Consider the following 17,479-nt stretch of genomic DNA (forward strand, 5'->3'; position numbering starts at 1 on the left):
GTGCTCATCACATATGATTTAGACTTCTCCTTACACTTTACTAGACAATATTTCATTGCTCAAATTCTATCATAATTAATCATTCTTTATATTAACTTTCCTTATTCACATTATTATGTATTTTCTGTGTCTTGATGGTCCATGAATCTTATTTTCATTTGAATAAATGCTATCTATCTAGCTGAACACTTAAAAGCCTGTGGGAAAAAATCAAGTACCATAAAAATATACATGGCATGATTGCATTTATAAAAAATAGTAAACTACATAAAACAAAAACATAAAACATGTAAATAATATAGCCATGTATGATAAAATCATAAAGAATAACAGGAAATAAACATAACAATTCAAGAAAGTGAAAAAGCACAACTGTCGTGAATACATAGGGGACCCAAAGATATTGAAAATATTATTTTCTTAATATAGCTAGTAGGTTCACAAATGTTCACTTCATTACTATTTTTCTCTACCTTGTGTGTTATATGATAGTGTTTTATATAAAATACTTTTAATAAAAAATTATTTCCTATGCTATACAGTGATTACATTTACTAAAAGTGTAATTTAATTAGTTTCTCAACCATGTGCTGAGCTAGTGATCCTCTGAGCCCTGGGGGGCCAGGCAGGGCGTGAGGCCTCCGCCTTGGAGCAGTTGTGCATGTTCCCCAGTGCGCTCTAGGACACACTGATGCTTTCCTATGTGTGAAGTGACATGAACAGATTAGACTTGATTCCCTGATAATGCCAGATGAGAGTTTTACCATATTTACCCATTCCCCTTGGATGTTTTACTGAGTTTGATTCTTCCATTTCAGAATAATTATTATTTTTTTGCCTAATTATTATTTTTTATTTTTAGTCCATAACAAGGAAATAAAAGAAAAATATATACACAGATAAATATATGAACACTCACATGACTGTATATAATGTCTAGCTTTATTTCTAATATACTCCTTTAAACTTCACCAATATACCCATCATAAGCCTTTCTGAATGATATACCACAAAAATCTCTATGGATTCTCTAAAGAACCCTCTCAGGCTGCTTCTTTCAAAGCCTCTGCAGCTGCCTGCACTGTGAAGGCTGCAACAGCAGTCTTTCTCTTCACTTCTCCCTTAGTTTTGCAAAGATCCACTTTGGTTTCAATATCAAACAGAGCATCAGAAATTCCTGAAAATGACTCCCTTGAATACTTGCTGTGGCTGCTTGGAGCATGGATGACATGCCTGTTGATAAAACAGTATGGTCTTTATTAGTTGCCTAAATGTTACAGAAGAGAAACACAAGAGCATGCTACCATTTTAACATTGAATATTTCTAATTTAACAATTTGAACAAGTCACTTCTCAACTGAACTTCCACATTCAATCATCTCTAAAGACTAGTCTGGCCAGGGAAGGTAGTACAAGCCTGTAATCCCAGCCGCTTGGGAGCCAGAGGTGGGCTGATCACAAGGTCAGGGGTGCGAGACTAGCCTGGAAAGCAAGATGAAACCCCGACTACTGAAAATACAAAAAGTTAGCCAGGCATGGTGGCGCATGCCTGTAGACCCAGCTACTCAGGAGGAGGGAGAATTGCTTGAACCTGGCAGGCAGAGGTTGCAGTGAGCTGATTATGCCACTGAACTCCAGCCTGACCTATAGAGAGAGAGTGTCTCAAAAAAAAAAAAAAATCATAGTCTATGAAATACATATTAATTAATTATATTTTCACTTTGAGCAAAAACTTAAAACTGGTAAGTGGTTCAGTGCTACAACAGTAACAACAATATAGAAAACACAGCAATCATTCTTGATAAGAGTATTTAGTTACAATTTTCCAAATTCTTCAAAATAAATTACACACAGTTTGTATTAGTATTTCACAGAGAAGAAAATTGAGGTCTGAGAAATCAAGTGACTGAAGTATCTGTCTCAAGGCACATTATAAATAAGTCCTGATTTTTTAATGCATTATAATAAGTTATAGCACAACAGTGATCATTAAAGTCTTGTTTGTGATTAGCCAAAATTTTATTTTTTTGTTCTTTTTTAAAAAGTCACACTATCATGTTAGAATATGTGACATAAAACATGAAGAATCATCAGAAACAATTTTGTAATGTTTCACATGACCACGGCAGAAGAATATTTTACAGTAGGAGCTAAGATAGTTCATGCAATAGACCAGGAAGAGAAGAACAAACTCTGACGTAAATAAATAAGCTCCAGAGCAGTGGCTCATGCTTTTAATCTCATAAATTTGGGAGGCTGAGGTGGGAGGACTGCTTGAGGTCAGGAGTTGGAGACAATCCTGGGCAACATAGGGACACCCTATCTCGACAAATAAAAGTACAAATATTAGCTGAGCATTGTGGCACGTGACTAGTCCTAGTGATTTTGGAGCCTGAGGTAGGAAGATTGATTGAGCACAAAACTCACATTTTGTAATAGTATATGGTAAATGAAACACAGAATCCCTGTTAGCAGCTCCCATAAACAGATGAGACAATCAAATGAAACATAATTTTAATAAAATGCTATGGGCTTCTGAATCAAAATTACAAGGCATTGCTACAAATACAAAAATTGATGTGGTTACCATATGTAAAGCATGTACACATATAAACACACACAGACACACATTCTCTTTCTCTGTATCTTGTGTTAACACGCTGTATCCTTTGTTACAGGGGAAAGAAATAATACAAGAAAAGAAGGATGAAGACACAGTTCTTCCTTTGGTTTCAAAGGTTTGGATGGAAATTCAACATTCAGCTTAATTTACTTAGTGAGAAATTATTATGTGCAATGCACTGCTCAGTTGTTTCAGGAATTGTAAACATCAAATAGAGACACAAACTAGATCTTTACTATTATTTGGAGAAAATGAAACAAATATAGAAATAAGGAAGAAAAAGCTATGTGTCCTAAACAAACCATGTTTCTAATGATGAGGCATTTTGTCAAGGAGGGACATCATCATTTTTCTTTTCAAGTTAGAAAATCAGCTTCATGGAATACACCATGTTTGAAATCTACTGAAAGTGTTATTCTCATTATTGACTTCTTACCCACAAAAAAAATTGGAAAGAATTATAAACAATAAGGAAACAATTCTCCCAATATTTCCCTAAAGATAACACAATTATTATACTAATTGATTAAATCCCTTTAATTTTTTCTATATTTGTTAAAGTAACCAAATTCTATTTACAATTTTATATGATTTCTGCTTACTTTATATTTTGTCATAAATATCTTAGTATATTGTATTCCTAATCATCAATTTTTTTATATTTATTTATTGATTTATGTGTTTTGGAGACAGAATCTCACTATATCATTGCTGGCATGATCTCGGCTCCCTGCGACCTCCGCCTCCCAGGCACAAGCGATTCTTCCGCCTCTGCCTCCATAGTAGCTGGGACTACAGGTGCCTGCCACTGCACCTGGCTAGAGCTTTCTAGACTTTCTCCCTATACCCCTTGAGCTGGGTTGAGCAGTGCCAGGTAATAAAGGAGGGAATCATATGTCCCACGGCTGCTGAGAGGCCCTTGGAAGGCTTCATCTGCAGCACAAGGAGAAGGAGAAATATTCCTTCTGGAGTCGGGAGGCCAGGAGTAACCCTAGATTAAATTCTTACATTACCATAAAAGTGAATTGCTGGGGGCTGTGGCTCAGGCTGCAATTCCAGCACTTTTGTAGTCCAAGGCAGGCAGATCACTTGAGGTCAGGAATTCCAGATAAATCTAGCCAACATAGTGAAACCCCCTCCTACTAAAAATGCAAAAAAAAAAAAGTTAGCCAGGCCCGGCAGCGGGCACCTGTAATCCCAGCTACTTGGGAGGCTGAGGCAGGAGAATTGCTTGAACTTCAGAGGCGGAGGTTTCAGTGAACTGCGATAGCTTCGCGACACTCCAGCCTGGGCGACACAGCGAAACGTCATTAAGAAAAAAAAAAAAAAAACCTTTTGTTTTGAAGAAACTTAATCAACTGTGTTAACACCCACCTACGCCCTCTGAAATCCAATTAGAGGAAAGGGGTGTGGTCTTCAGAGACGTATAAAAGGACACCGCAAGAGCCAAGCTCATTCTTCTCCAGCACCCACAGAGTGGCTTTGCAACTGGCCTTGGAGACTTCCAAAAGCTACCGCCACTGCGCCGTGAGACCCTGATCCCTGAGCTGACTTCATCTTTTTGGACAGCAAGCTTTGGTGAGAACGTAGATCTATTTCTGAGGTAAGTGTACACTTTCCAGAGTAGGAGCTGCTATTAGGTTACAAACCAAAACAAACAAAATTTGGGGACTTTATCTGCAAACTTAGATTTTTTTTTTAGATTAAATGATGTCATTTTCTGAGTTTTAAAAACAGCTCCGTTTCTTTTTTTAAATTATTTTAAACATAACCAATAGGTTTACAAGCTCCATTTAACCTATTTACAAATTAAACATTTTTGTCATCTGTCTTGCTGCATGATCCTCAAATTAATGTTATGATTAATTTTTTACTTAACGTATTTTTTAGTTGTTTTATAGATTATAATCATTTTGCAGTAGTTTCCAAATATCTAGTAATTCTTTAATCTCTGAAGACTCTGTAAATGGGTTAGGAGTGTTGTAATCTATGTGTAAAAATGTGTTATATTCTACTCTACTAGGGAAAATGTGCCTATGTTGCAATGTATGCCTGTACATAGGTAGAGTGCTTTGAATGATTTGGGCAAACATTTTTTTCTAAAACACGGTAAAAGTCTCTTCAGAAACCTCAGTTCCTCTGTGGAAGAAAGCCAGAAATGGCTATCCATGTAGGAAAGTCTCACGGGCAACTATGCAGAAATATCAGAAATAGAGGGTTTCTGTATTTATACTGTGTAGAAACCAGGATTTTAGATTTTTCCTTTCTTTGTCTCTTTCTTTGTTTTAGACAGGGACACACAGCCTAGAGTGCAGTGGTGGAAATAATCCTCACTACTGGCTCTACTTAATACCTCAAGCAATTCTTCAGCCTCATCCCCCAAAGTAGATGGGACTACAGGCATGGACCACCATGTTGGGCTTTACATATATAATCTATATATAGTGTGTGTGTGTGTGTGTGTGTGTGTGTGTGTGTGTGTGTGTGTGTTTAAAGATGGGGTTTCACCATGTTGGTCAGGCTGGTCTTGAACTCCCGACCTCAAGTGATCCACCTGCCTTGGCCTCCAAAGTGCTTGGATTACAGGCATAAACCACCAGGCCCGGCTGTGTGTGTGTGTTTTTAGAGACAGGCTGATCTAGACACTTTGCCATCATGTTGCCCAGTCTAGAACTCCTGAGCTCAAAAAATCTGCCTGACTTGGTCTCCCAAAATGCTAGGATTACAAGTTTGAGCTACCTTGCCTGGCCTACGTTTTCTTCCCCCCACCCTTCCATTTAAAACACCACCTTACTGTCTAGTGCCTTTTATTATTGCATGATACTGAGTATTTTTCTGACTGTGTGAAAGAGTAATGACAATGCTTCCAAAGGGCTTAGAAAACATTTCTATCCTCTGTTAACCCTTCTATATTTTATCAATATATCCCCAAACTAACAGACAGTCCAGGAATAGTAAACATGCCACAAAGTTTTTGTTGATTGAATGAACACAGCAGCCTAAAAAATGATTGTTTGTTCTATCTTGGAGAAGTGCCTTTACCTTGGTTTGTTTTGCCTTGGAGTGTAAAGGCTAGCTTTGCCTGATTTTGGACAAAGAATGACCTCTGCTTTATTTTCAAGCAGGGGCCCTCTGGACAACTCTGAGGGATCCTTGTTACAGTTAAATCAAACGATGAGAGTAGAAGAGCTTAGTTAGCATCCCTTCTCCAAACCAGTCCCTGGCAATTTAGAGTGTAACTACCCCATGAGTTGATAGCTTGATTAAATCCTAGAAGCCCAAGCAACTTGGTGGACACTAACACCTCAAAAAACTGACATTCTTCTGTGCAAAAGAGTTGGGTTTGGAAAGCTGGTTGTGCGTTGACTGGAGAACAATCACATTTTTCTGCAGAGGTTGATGGCTCTTAGTGCCTCAGTTTTCTATTTGTCCTATCTCTGTCATTGCAAATGAAAGCCAATTCTTCTCTAGAAAAAAAAACAAGATGTTATTTGATCACAACCTGATTGAGACTTTGCTTGGATCTTTGTCTCTCCAGGGCAGAAGATTAAATTCTTGTGGTTTTCTTCCCCCAGGAAAATGGACTCAGACTTCCCACAGGCCTTCCAGAAGGAACTCACCTGTGTCATCTGCCTGAACTACCTGGTAGACCCTGTCACCATAGGCTGTGGGCACAGCTTCTGTAGACCCTGCCTCTGCCTTTCCTGGGAAGAAGCCCAAAGTCCTGCCAACTGCCCTATGTGCAGGGAGCCATCACATCAAAAGGATTTCAAAACTAACATTTTTCTGAAGAATTTAGTGACGATTGCCAGGAAAGCCAGTGTCTGGCAATTCCTGAGCTCTGAGACACAAGTATGTGGGACCCATAGGGAAACAAAGAAGATGTTCTGTGCCACGGACAAGAGTCTGCTCTGCTCACTGTGCTCTAACTCTCAGGAGCACGGGGCTCACAAACACTGTCCCATTGAAGGGGCAGCTGAAGAACACCGGGTAAGACACAGTGCTGGGATCACCTGCAGGCTGGAGGGTGGAGGAGTTAAAGAGATGAGAAGGGAGATGAGAACCATTGTGGTGATCACTCCATCCTTTACTGAGTGCCAGGTGCTTTTGGAGGTACCAATGATGAAATTTTGAATTCAATATGCAACTATACCTGCCTTCACAAAGCCTGCACCCAAAAAGAGGGTGATTAAGTGAATGTCACTATTACTTTGACTCTACAGTATAACACTAAAGGCATCGAAAAGCTACCAAAACTACAAGAACAAAGAAAATACATTTTGGAAATGTATTTAATCTTACTGGACAAATGACAAAAGCAGGCGGCCAGCGTAGTGGAAGGGTGTTTCACTGATCATTACCTAGGTTACAAGAAATCTTCACTCACCAGTTCCCTAAACTGTTATACATCTGAAACCTCAGATTTGAAAATACTGAGGATGAGCAGTGAAAAAACTTGGTTTATTTTCCTCTCTCTAGTCTGTTCATACATTTTAACCCTTGCCTGCGTATCTCACTCAGAGTATGGAATCTATGGTATTTGATTTTCTGTTGCTCACCCTCATAATTCTTTTGCAGGAGAAGCTCTTAAAGCAAATGAGGATTTTATGGGAAAAAATTCAAGAAAATCAGAGAAATCTAAGTGAGGAGGTAAAAACAAGCATCCTCTGGAGTGTAAGTATGAGATCATGTGTCTTCAGGACATGTTTGAGTCAGGCATGCCGAGAACATTTATATTAGCAACTTGAGTTGAAATTCTCATATGCCAGATTTTGTCATATGTTTATTTATAGCCTGGAAAACAACCTGACTGTTCAACATAACAATTGTTCAGGTGTTCTGGAAATGTTTTTCAGATAAGTAAATATATATATGTATATTTACATATATAAATATATATATATGTAAATTCTGAGAGGCCAGTGTGCGCTTAAAATTAATCAGTATTTCAGGCAGAGGTTTCTGTATGAGATGAATTATGTAATACTGATTAAATAATATGTAAATGAGAAATAAAGGCATTTAGCAGTAAATAGGATGTTGCTCCTAGGGAAAAAAGTGGGTGGAAACAGTAATTTAAGAACTATGCCTGTGTTAGTGAAATCTGATAGCAAAGGACCCAGACCATGATGCCTGTTTGAGTAGGAGAAAATGTAACATGATGAAAAGCTGAGGAGAAGAAACGAAAATGACTAGGGGAGTGAGAGAACAGTTTGTCAGTATTGGGAGGAGAAACACAATGGAATGGGGATTCATGTTCTTAGAATGGTGAGGCGAGACTGTAGCTTTAGACAGAAGAAGGGAGGAGACAGAGCAGAGGTGGTCAGTTTCAGAGATGGGGGCTACAATGTTTATTGAGATCTTTTTTGTGTGATGACTTCTGACCCTGATTAGAATATACTGACAACATTTACTAAGAATGACTGTTTAGGCTGTGAAGGACAAAGATTTGAGACTACAGACTAATTGAGTAACAAATATATATATTGTTGATGATGATTTAACAATCAATGATAAATTTTACTTGTTTTCTAGTGGTATTTCAGATTTGAGAGGACATATATTTAAACATTTAAATCTAAAGGGCTTTTATGCAGGTGTTCAGGAATTGATGAATTATAAACATTTTGAAGGAAGGTCTTTTTTTAGGTTCTGGGGTACATGTGCAGGTCATGGAAGATTGCTGCATAGGTACATTCATGGCAAGGTGGTTTGTTGCCCCCATCCCCCCATCACCTATAACTGACATTTCTCCCCACGTTATCCCTCCTACCTTCCCTCCCACTATTCCCCCCAGCACCCACAATGGACCTCAGTGTGTGAGGCTCCCATCTCTGTGTCCACATGTTCTCATTGTTCAACATCCACCTATGAGTGAGAACATGTGGTGTTTGATTTTCTGTTCTTGTGTCAGTTTTTTGAGAATGATGGTTTCCAGGTTCATCCATGTCCCAACAAAGGACACAAACTCATCATTTCTTATAGCTGCATAGTATTCCATGGTGTATATGTGCTACATTTTCTTTGTCCAGTCTATCATCAATGGGCATTTGGGTTGGTTTCAGGTCTTTGCTATTGTACACAGGGCTGCAATGAACACATGTGTGCATGTGTCTTTATAATAGAATGATTTCTAGTCCTTTAGGTATACACCGAGTAATGAGATTGCTGGGTCAAGTGGAATTTCTATTTCTAGATCCTTGAGGAATTGCCACACTGTCTTCCACAATGGTTGAACTAATTTACACTCCCATCAACAGTGTAAAAGCATTCCTATTTCTCCACATCCTCTCCAGCATCTGTTGTCTCCTGATTTTTTAATGATCGCCATTCTAACTGATGTGAGGTGGTATCTCAATGTGGTTTTGGTTTGCATTTCTCTAATGCCCAGTGATGATGAGCATTTTTCATGTTTCTTGGCCTCACATATATCTTCTTTTGAAATGTATCTGTTCATATCCTTTGCCCACTGTTGGATGGGTTTGTTGGTTTTTTTCCTGTAAATCTGTTTTAGTTCTTTGTAGATTCTGGGTATTAGCCCTTTGTCAGATGGGTGGCCTGTGGATATCGCTCTGGTTCTGTGTCTCACTCAGTGGGAGCTGCACTCCAGAGAAGCTTCCTTTCAACCATCCTGGTCTCCACTAAGGAAGATCTTTTTAACTTATCCTAGTGTTTGCAAAGAATGAAAATTAAACGAAGGAAAGGTCAGGATGAATTAGTGGGTTCTGTGAGGTGGAAGTAGACCTGGGTATGTAACCTACAAAATCCATGTCTCTCCAGGCCTATGCACTTCTTCGTGCACAGATGATCAGGGTTGAGTATATGAAGGTGCATCCAGTTCTCCATAAGGAAGAAAAACATTTAGAGAGACTGTGCAAGGAACACCAAGAGATATTTCCACAAATCCAGAGAAGTTGCATCAACATGCATCAAAAGAAGAAGCACTTGAAAGAAATGTATCGGGAACTAATGGAAATGTGTCATAAACCAGATGTGGAGCTGCTCCAGGTAAGAACTGAGGATGTCCCTTGAGACACTTTGTATTAGCTGACATTTACATCTTTGCTTTTCATTGGGTACCAAAGACATACTTCATCTCCTGCATTGATGGTGATAGACATTCCCACCTAGTTATAGAGATAAACTACAACTCCTAACCTAATCATAGAAACAAAGCTTTATGGAGCTGTGCAGATAGATTTCCACAGAACATTTTCCACCTCAAGCTTTCTTCTCCAGTTCATTTCATTAAAACTCTGGAAGAGAAAACTTTCATGTGAAAATAATATTTTTGTCTATGTTGGATGATACATAGAAATTATGAAGAAACTAACATTTCCTTCTTCCTTTTTTTGGGCAGTCCTAGGTTTGAAATGCCCTTGACTTGAGCCACATTACCCCTCAGGAACTAGCCCTGAAAAAGACCACATTGTAGACAGCTGCAGCAATGCACAGTCACTACTCAACCTTTCTCTCTCACTCAGATCCAGGGTCCTGAATTTATCAGAAACAGATTCTGTCAATTGGTCTTACTGGTATTAATGTGAGAAATGAGAATACATTTTAAAAGACTTGCAGTGATAGTACGTAGTACTTCGAAAGTTTTCAAAACCTAAAGACTAGACAGGTGGAATCTAACAACTTGTGTGTTCATTTGCTTCCTTCTTTTGAGACAGAGTGTTGTTCTGTCACCCAGTCTGAGTGCAGTGGCCTAATCTCAACTCACTGCAACCTCTACCTCCTGTGTTCAAGCAATTCTCCTGCCACACCCTCCCCAGTAGCTGAGACTGCAGGCATGCACCATGACACCCAGTTAATTTTTTTGTATTTTTATCAGAGATGAGGTTTTGCCATGTTGGCCAGGCTAGTCAGGATCTCCTGTCCTCAGGTGATCCATTCACCTTGGCCTCCCAAAGCGTTGGAAATACAGATATGAGTCACTACACCCAGCCAGAATAACAACTTTCTAAAGAAGTATCTTTTTTCTCTCTCTCTTTACAGGATTTGGGAGACATCATGGCAAGGTATGTTTTTGGTCATCATTGCAGGCCGAAGCACAAGGTGTGCTATGAAAAACATCAAGCTGTTTTCAACAAAGTGAAAACATAATTTGTTAACATAATGTGTCAGTGTGATTGTGTGTGTATGTGTGTGTACTCAGGTGTTCGTGTGTTATGTTGAATATGTTTTCTTATGCCCTGTATCAGATTTTAATCTTTTCTTACTTTCCCAAGTGACTCAGGGGGTAATGTTTTGAAGAGTTCAATGCAGAAGTTACTAGGATATAGTTGCCTAATTTTAAGATTCAGAATCATAATTAGAAACAAACTATTTGGTGGCAGATAGAGAGAGAGGCAATTATCTTTCAGTGGTAGTAGGTTAGAAATGGAGTGAATCCTTAGAAAGATTCCCTAAGAGAGCCATAAACCCATCCTAGGATTGTGGAGTTACATGGCAATATCAGAAGTGGGTTTGAATGAAGGATTTCCTGTTGGAATCTATTTCTTAAACACAGACACCAGAAAGGTTAACCAACTGCACCTGCTTCCTTGCAGGAGCGAGTCCGTGCTGCTGCACATGCCCCAGCCTGTGAATCCAGAGTTTACTGCAGGGCCCATCACTGGACTGGTGCACAGGCTCAACCGCTTCCGAGGTGAGTGTCGCCGTCTTGCTGGGATCAACATGTAATGTCTTCAAGTATGGTTTCTATGGGCAGTTTTCCTAGTGTAATGATATTTCATCTGGAAGAAACTAGTTTGTGAATAAGTCTTTATATTTATAGTTTCACTATCATCAAACAGACTAAATTAAAAGCTGGTAAAATGTAATAAGAATCAGCCATATAACATATTACTTAGAAAAACATAAAACATGCAGAATGGCTCCTTAGGACTTAGAAACATTCTCTGACAAAATTTCATGTATACAAGTATTACATGAGGTATACAGAACTGAATTAATTCAGGACATTTCAACTTGAAATTAAGTGCTGTTAATGATTGTGATTTGGTGAGAGTTTTTTTTTTTTTTTAAGTAAACTTCAGGTGAAGTTTCATAGCATTTGTAATTTTAATCATGTGCATTTTAATCAACCAAAACACCCATGAGTAACTTAAATAACAATGCAAATCTGAGAATCTGCAAACAATAGGAAAGTGATTTGGTGGTTGATGAGCCCTTAGATAGAACTCCAGGACAGATCATGATCAATCAGGCAGATAAAAGAAGTCTGTGCTGAAATCCAGCATGAAAGTCAGATAATTCCTGCAAGGAATCTGCACTTTCCAGAAGATGGATTCAGATTTTCTCTTTAAGTATGAATTTGCTTACTTAAGTGGCAGATCATATTTCTGGCAAAGTGATAATTTATTTAGGTGTAAGAATGGCTCCCCACCTCGTCTCCTGTCCCCAGCCTCCTGCTCTTCCCTGACAGGGAAGAGGAAATGCACATATATTTTATTGCCATGGACTTGGATGCAGTGCAAGAGCTTCCAGTTTTTCAGTTGTTATAAGAAGTAGCTGACTAGACTTAGGCATGACAATCCTCCCCTTATATTTTTGAGTTTATAGAAATTGTGGTCCTTGTAGTTTAGCCATGTACTTATGCAGGTATCCTAACACCCTCTGATTCCAACATTTTTCCAGACAAAAGTTGCCTTTTAATCTTGACCTGTGGTTTCTAGTGAGAGTCTCTTTCTTATCTGAACCTAAGAATGTATAAGCTGCTTTTCGCTGGAACATTCTCTTTTTTCTACAGTGGAAATTTCCTTCAATTATGAAGTAAGCAATCCCATTATCAGCCTGTTTGAGGATGTGAGAAGTTGGATGTTTAGACCTGAACGGGAAGGTGGATCTGTGAATTCTGACAGACCTGACTATTTTGCTGCATGGGGAGCCCAGGGCTTCTCCTCTGGGAAACACTATTGGGAGCTGGATGTGGACGACTCTTGGGACTGGGCTCTGGGTGTCTGTAAGGACTCCCAGATAAGGAATAATGGCACCATGATTACATCTGTGGACATATTTCTTCTTTTATGTGTGAAGGTGAATCATCATTTCCGTCTCTTGACCAGCTTTCCAATGCTTGCTCACTATGTAGAGAAACCTCTGGGCCGGGTTGGTGTGTTTCTGGATTTTGAAAGTGGAAGTCTGAGTTTTTTTAATGTAGCCAAGAATTCCCTCATATGGCGTTACCCGGATGGCTCCTTAAATTTCCCTGTCAGGCCTTTCTTTTACACTGGCCACAGATGATTAAGATAAAGAAAGCTGACTGTTTGGGAACTGCATGTACAAGGGAGTCCTTCACTGTTCAAGCAAAGGAATCATACTGTTCAGGCTTTTTTTCTGTTTTAGTGTCACTTTATTACAGTTAAATAAAAAATATGTAAAATGCAAAAATTTTTGTATGCTTTTCTACAATTAAAATAATCTCTAATGGCCCATTACCTAAAGTGTATATTGTGATTTTCAACTGCTTTGTGAATTTATTGGATGGAATTCTGGAAATATGTGGGTGTGTGATTCCAGCTGAATGATCTCAGGCAGGAACATAATTTGCACATCATGGACAGTCAGGATTTTGTACAATGCATTTGCAAGTGTGGGAGCTCCCTCCTATTGATACAATAAAGTCTGCACCTCATCACTTTAGGGGGAACATTTATTTTACACCTAAATTGTCACTGAATCTTTGGGCAAAAATGAGGATTTAACAGGCATGTGTCCTATGGTGACAAAAACACATTCTGAGAAATGCATTATTAAGTGATTTTTATCACTGTGTGAACATCAGAGTGAACTTACGAAAACCTAGATAGAACAGCCATCTGCAGACATGAGCCAAATGGTGCAGCCTGAGGAGCCTTGCTTCTCTGAGAACTTGCCAGCAATGCCTGAGCTAGAACCCAAAAGGTTTAACCCACATTGACTTCTGTAGCTGTTTAAAAAAGCAAACAGCATCACCCAGGGGAAAATAGACAGAGGAGCACACTGTCTGCTTTAAAATGTGTTTATACTTAAAATTCACACAGATTGTGAATTCTCACTGATAACCTAGACCTGAGACATCATCATCACCTCACGTTACAGTGGGAACACATTAGTGTCAGGAAAAAAGAAAACAAGACAAAACAAGCAAAACCCAGTTCTGATAAAAACCCAGATTCTAGTGAGTCAACTGAGTCTGTCTACCTACCACATGGTCATTTTCATGATCACCAATTAAATAATGGCAACAGATGTTCCACTCCCAGTCTAGCAGATGATCCTGACTGATGTCTGGGGTTCCTCAGTTGGGGCTGTTACCTCGAATATATTCAAAGGGCCTCTTCACGTAGCCACTTGGGCTTGCTCACAGCATGGTAGTTACCTTTCCACAGTGAAGATTCCCACAGAGTCAGGAGAAGTGTTATTATGCTAGAGTAAAACATCAGCTATAGTCACAACACTACACAAAGTAAAGGGACTAGAACATTCAACAGTAGCAGTCTTGAAGTTACATCATAGGAAGAGAATGTGGGATGGAATGTATCTTTAAGAAGTGGACATTGAGGATCTACATCCAGAGACTGTGGTCCTATAAAACATGAGCTCTAAGAAGCCCTTTAGATCTGCCCCAGATTCATGTAAAAGGGCAATTGACAATTGAGACCAAAAAAGAATTAAATATTCTTTTGGAATTTTTCTTCAAGATTTAGTATCAACTGGACAATCATTATGAAAACAACATGGCAAAACCGTTGAGGAAGATGCACAAGATATTGAAGTAGAGGGAGTGAAGGATGATCCATCTCCTTCAAGATGACCAGAGACAGACCCACTAACTCTAGGACAGTGAGATGAAAAAGGTCAGTGCACCCTTGGCAGGAACCCCTCTGATGTCTCTAAGTGGCTGGAAACTATTAATGTAGGCCTTCTGAGTGCCTTGTACTTTTCAAGATTTCTTGATGGTAAGAGCCACTAACCAGATTTCATAATACATAGAATACCTTCAGCACAGAGGGTGAGAAAGTCTTTCCTTCAAAAGCCAGAAGTTCAGAAACTTGTAGCCACGGCATCCAATGGACCTTACTGTAAGTGTGGACTAAAGAGAGAGAAGCATTGGCTTTAACCTCAGATAAACGCTGTTCCATTCTCACTGCCCTGTGACTCCCATACTCACAAGGGAAGGTGAGGTTAGGTGCTGTGGCTATTCCTTCTTCTGGACTGTAGAAATTTTTGATGCTGACTCAGAGATATGTTCTCTGTTTATTAAAATCTAATGCCTATTAACATTCTGCTGTGAAGGAGATAGGCTGTGTCCTGTCACAGGCCTCTCACCCTGTGCCCATATGTTCCACTCCTCTGGCCCTTCGTGATCCATGATGCCTGCCAGAATCACTGAAATTATTCTCCACCTCCATCAGTCCTCTGGCCCAGGTCTCAGAACACAGGTCCCTGTCTATCCATTTCTCATTATCTGCCCTTGTCCTTCAAATTCACAACATAAGAAAAGTTGGTCATCAAAATATCCTGGAATGGGAAACAAGGGTTTCCTCTTTGGCCTGAGACCCAGCAATGCAGATGCAGGATTCAAAGGTAGGAGGAGGAAGCAAAAGTGGATGCCCTTGAAAATACTCAGTCACATCCTTGTGACATCTGAAAAGGTAAAAGGTATTTGGGGTTAAACAATTGGAACGGAGAAAGAGGACAGTCACGTTCAGGTGTATATGGAGAAAGAGAGATTCTGTCAGTGCCTTACACAAAGTACAACTCTCTTACTTTAATGGGATGTACCCATGCATGTGTCAGAAAAGTAATCCTAGGTGAGAAAAAGCAAAGTCATAGTGAAGAAGGGATCCAGATAAAGAAGGGAACAGGCAACATTTCCTGCACATTTCAAAATGATCATTTCCCGGAATTAGCATGAAGTGTCTGTTGTATATCAGTATCCAAAGTGAAAAAGACAGCTGAGAGTAATATGGTGTCATGGTTTAGAGCAATGTCTTGAAGTTAAACTGCCTCACTTTGATTCCCACACCCACTGCTTATAAGCCTCATTCCCAGAACAAAGTGCCTTTCTCAAAGCAATGTGAGTGGATGTGGACTCCATGGGTGTGTTATGCGTATATTTACATAATATAGTGTTGATATATACACAGTAATTGTGTGTGTACACACACACACACACACACACACACACACACACACACATATCCTGCACCTATATAAAATAATTGGATCAGTACCTTGCAAAATGGTTAAAATTTACTTAAACAAACAGCTATAAGACAGAGAAACTGTAAAGGTAGTTCAGCCAAAAAAAAAAAGCAAATAAATGGGAATAAGAGAAATAACAGAAACTTATGAGGAGGCAAGGAAAAAAAGAGCAAATCATTGAGAGAGAACCCAAATTTAAGATAGCAGTAAGTGAAAGTGCCAGAAAAAGCATTTTAAAACCCAAAGAACTATAAATCGTTCTACTATAAAGACACATGCACATGTGTATTCATTGCTGCCCTGTGTACAATAGCAAAGACCTGGAACCAACCCAAATGCTCATCAATGATAGACTGGGCAAAGAAAATGTGGCACATATGCACCATGGAATACCACACTGCCATGAAAAACAATGAGTTCATGTCCTTTGTAGGGACTTGGATGAATCTAGAAACCATCATTCTTAGCAAATTGACACAAGAACAGAAAACGAAACACCACATGTTCTCACTCACAGGTGGGTGTTGAACAATGCAAACATGTAACTCAGGGAGAGGAGCATCTTACACTGGGGGCAGTTGGGGGAGGCTAGGGGAGGGACAGCAGGGGGTAGGGAGTGTGGGGAGGGATAACATGGGGAGAAATGCCACATATAGTATGCACCTATGCAACAACCCTGCATGATCTGCACATGGACCCTAGAACCTAAAGTACAATTTAAAAAAATTAAAAAATTTAACAAAGTTCTTTAAAACTTCTAACATTTGCATTAGAAGATTGATTAGAGAAAGGACACATTTGCATATCACCTGGGACGGAGGTTTCATTGGTTCTCACACTCAGGGTTCTAAGATGCCATGATCGTGACATGCAGCAGTCACAGATCTCAAGGATCACTGGAGCTCTCCAACCTGCCTCAAAAGAAAGCAGAAAATGCTGAAGGTCTCGGCTAAGGGATTCACAATCTAGGACTTGGGCTTTAGCCTGTGAATCACCTTCCTGTATGTTGTCCTCAATTTGTAGAGTTGTGACACAATGCTACTTTTCAGCTCCCAGAACATATCAAATGACACCACAGGCTGCTCCCCTAGGCTCCTAAGCCTTGCTGTGTCTCCTAGTCTTAGTTTGGAGAGCCATGGTGGTTCCAGTCACCCTCAGAGTATGTGAGTCAGACACCCCAGCCAGTTTATAGTGGAGCCACAGAAAAATGGGAGACTTAACGAGGCTGTGTGAGGACACTGGGAATATGAAGTATAAAGGACTGAACCCATATGTTCTGGCTTCAACATTTTTCCCAATCACCCAGGTGTGCACCCACTCAGGACTCAACTTTCCTTTTGTTCAGTGATGCCTGTCAAATAAGCTTTAAATAAACTTCCATAGATTAGGGAGATCTGGCTCTTAGCTTAACAGGTTCAATGAAGGACTTCACATGACTGATTATCTGTGAGAAATGAACCCTGATTTCCTGGGGTTGAGAATATTATAGATTTTATAATGTCTTCACATTTCAGTCCACATTTATTTTATGAATATGCTCCAAAATTTTATTTGCTTTCTTTTTTTTTGAAGACGTGTTCATATTTCAGTCCACCTTTATTCTGCAAACTATGCTGAAAATTATTTTACTACTTTCTAACTCTCTCTCTCTCTCTCTCT

The 17,479-nt window shown here is 39.4% G+C and overlaps 1 protein-coding gene and 1 long non-coding RNA gene across 12 annotated transcripts in view; one reads left to right on the forward strand and one right to left on the reverse strand.

Annotated features, from left to right (window-relative positions):
* Positions 1-279: 279 nt before the first annotated feature.
* LOC120363112 (uncharacterized) overlaps positions 280-17,479 on the reverse strand; it is a 42,277-nt gene continuing 25,077 nt past the window's right edge. For 6 of the 11 annotated variants that reach the window (XR_012515174.1, XR_012515176.1, XR_012515166.1 and 3 more), the window contains 2 exons: positions 16,630-16,731; positions 9,631-11,374 (listed from right to left, as the gene is read on the reverse strand). This is a non-coding gene — a long non-coding RNA (uncharacterized LOC120363112). Of the gene's footprint in view, positions 1,234-5,304; positions 6,091-9,630; positions 11,375-12,981; positions 14,039-16,629; positions 16,732-17,479 lie in introns of those variants that run through there. The other 5 variants (XR_012515170.1, XR_012515169.1, XR_012515167.1 and 2 more) reach the window with 5 other exon arrangements.
* On the forward strand, positions 4,092-12,997 carry LOC141582312 (tripartite motif-containing protein 43-like). Its single transcript, XM_074390204.1, has 7 exons — positions 4,092-4,226; positions 6,199-6,613; positions 7,202-7,297; positions 9,404-9,631; positions 10,625-10,647; positions 11,179-11,276; positions 12,381-12,997. The coding sequence occupies exons 2-7, from the start codon at positions 6,203-6,205 to the stop codon at positions 12,872-12,874; spliced, it is 1,350 nt and encodes a 449-aa protein (XP_074246305.1). The 5' UTR covers positions 4,092-4,226; positions 6,199-6,202; the 3' UTR covers positions 12,875-12,997.

Source organism: Saimiri boliviensis, chromosome 19, assembly GCF_048565385.1.
Source record: "Saimiri boliviensis isolate mSaiBol1 chromosome 19, mSaiBol1.pri, whole genome shotgun sequence".
Lineage (NCBI taxonomy): Eukaryota > Metazoa > Chordata > Mammalia > Primates > Cebidae > Saimiri > Saimiri boliviensis.

Bases quoted from the DNA above. Each gene is read 5' to 3' on its own strand.
- LOC141582312 (XM_074390204.1), top strand. From the start codon at position 6,203: ATGGACTCAGACTTCCCACAGGCCTTCCAGAAGGAACTCACCTGTGTC. The intron at 6,614-7,201 runs GTAAGACACAGT...ATTCTTTTGCAG, and splicing joins GGGCAGCTGAAGAACACCGG to GAGAAGCTCTTAAAGCAAAT. The intron at 7,298-9,403 runs GTAAGTATGAGA...ATGTCTCTCCAG, and splicing joins AAACAAGCATCCTCTGGAGT to GCCTATGCACTTCTTCGTGC.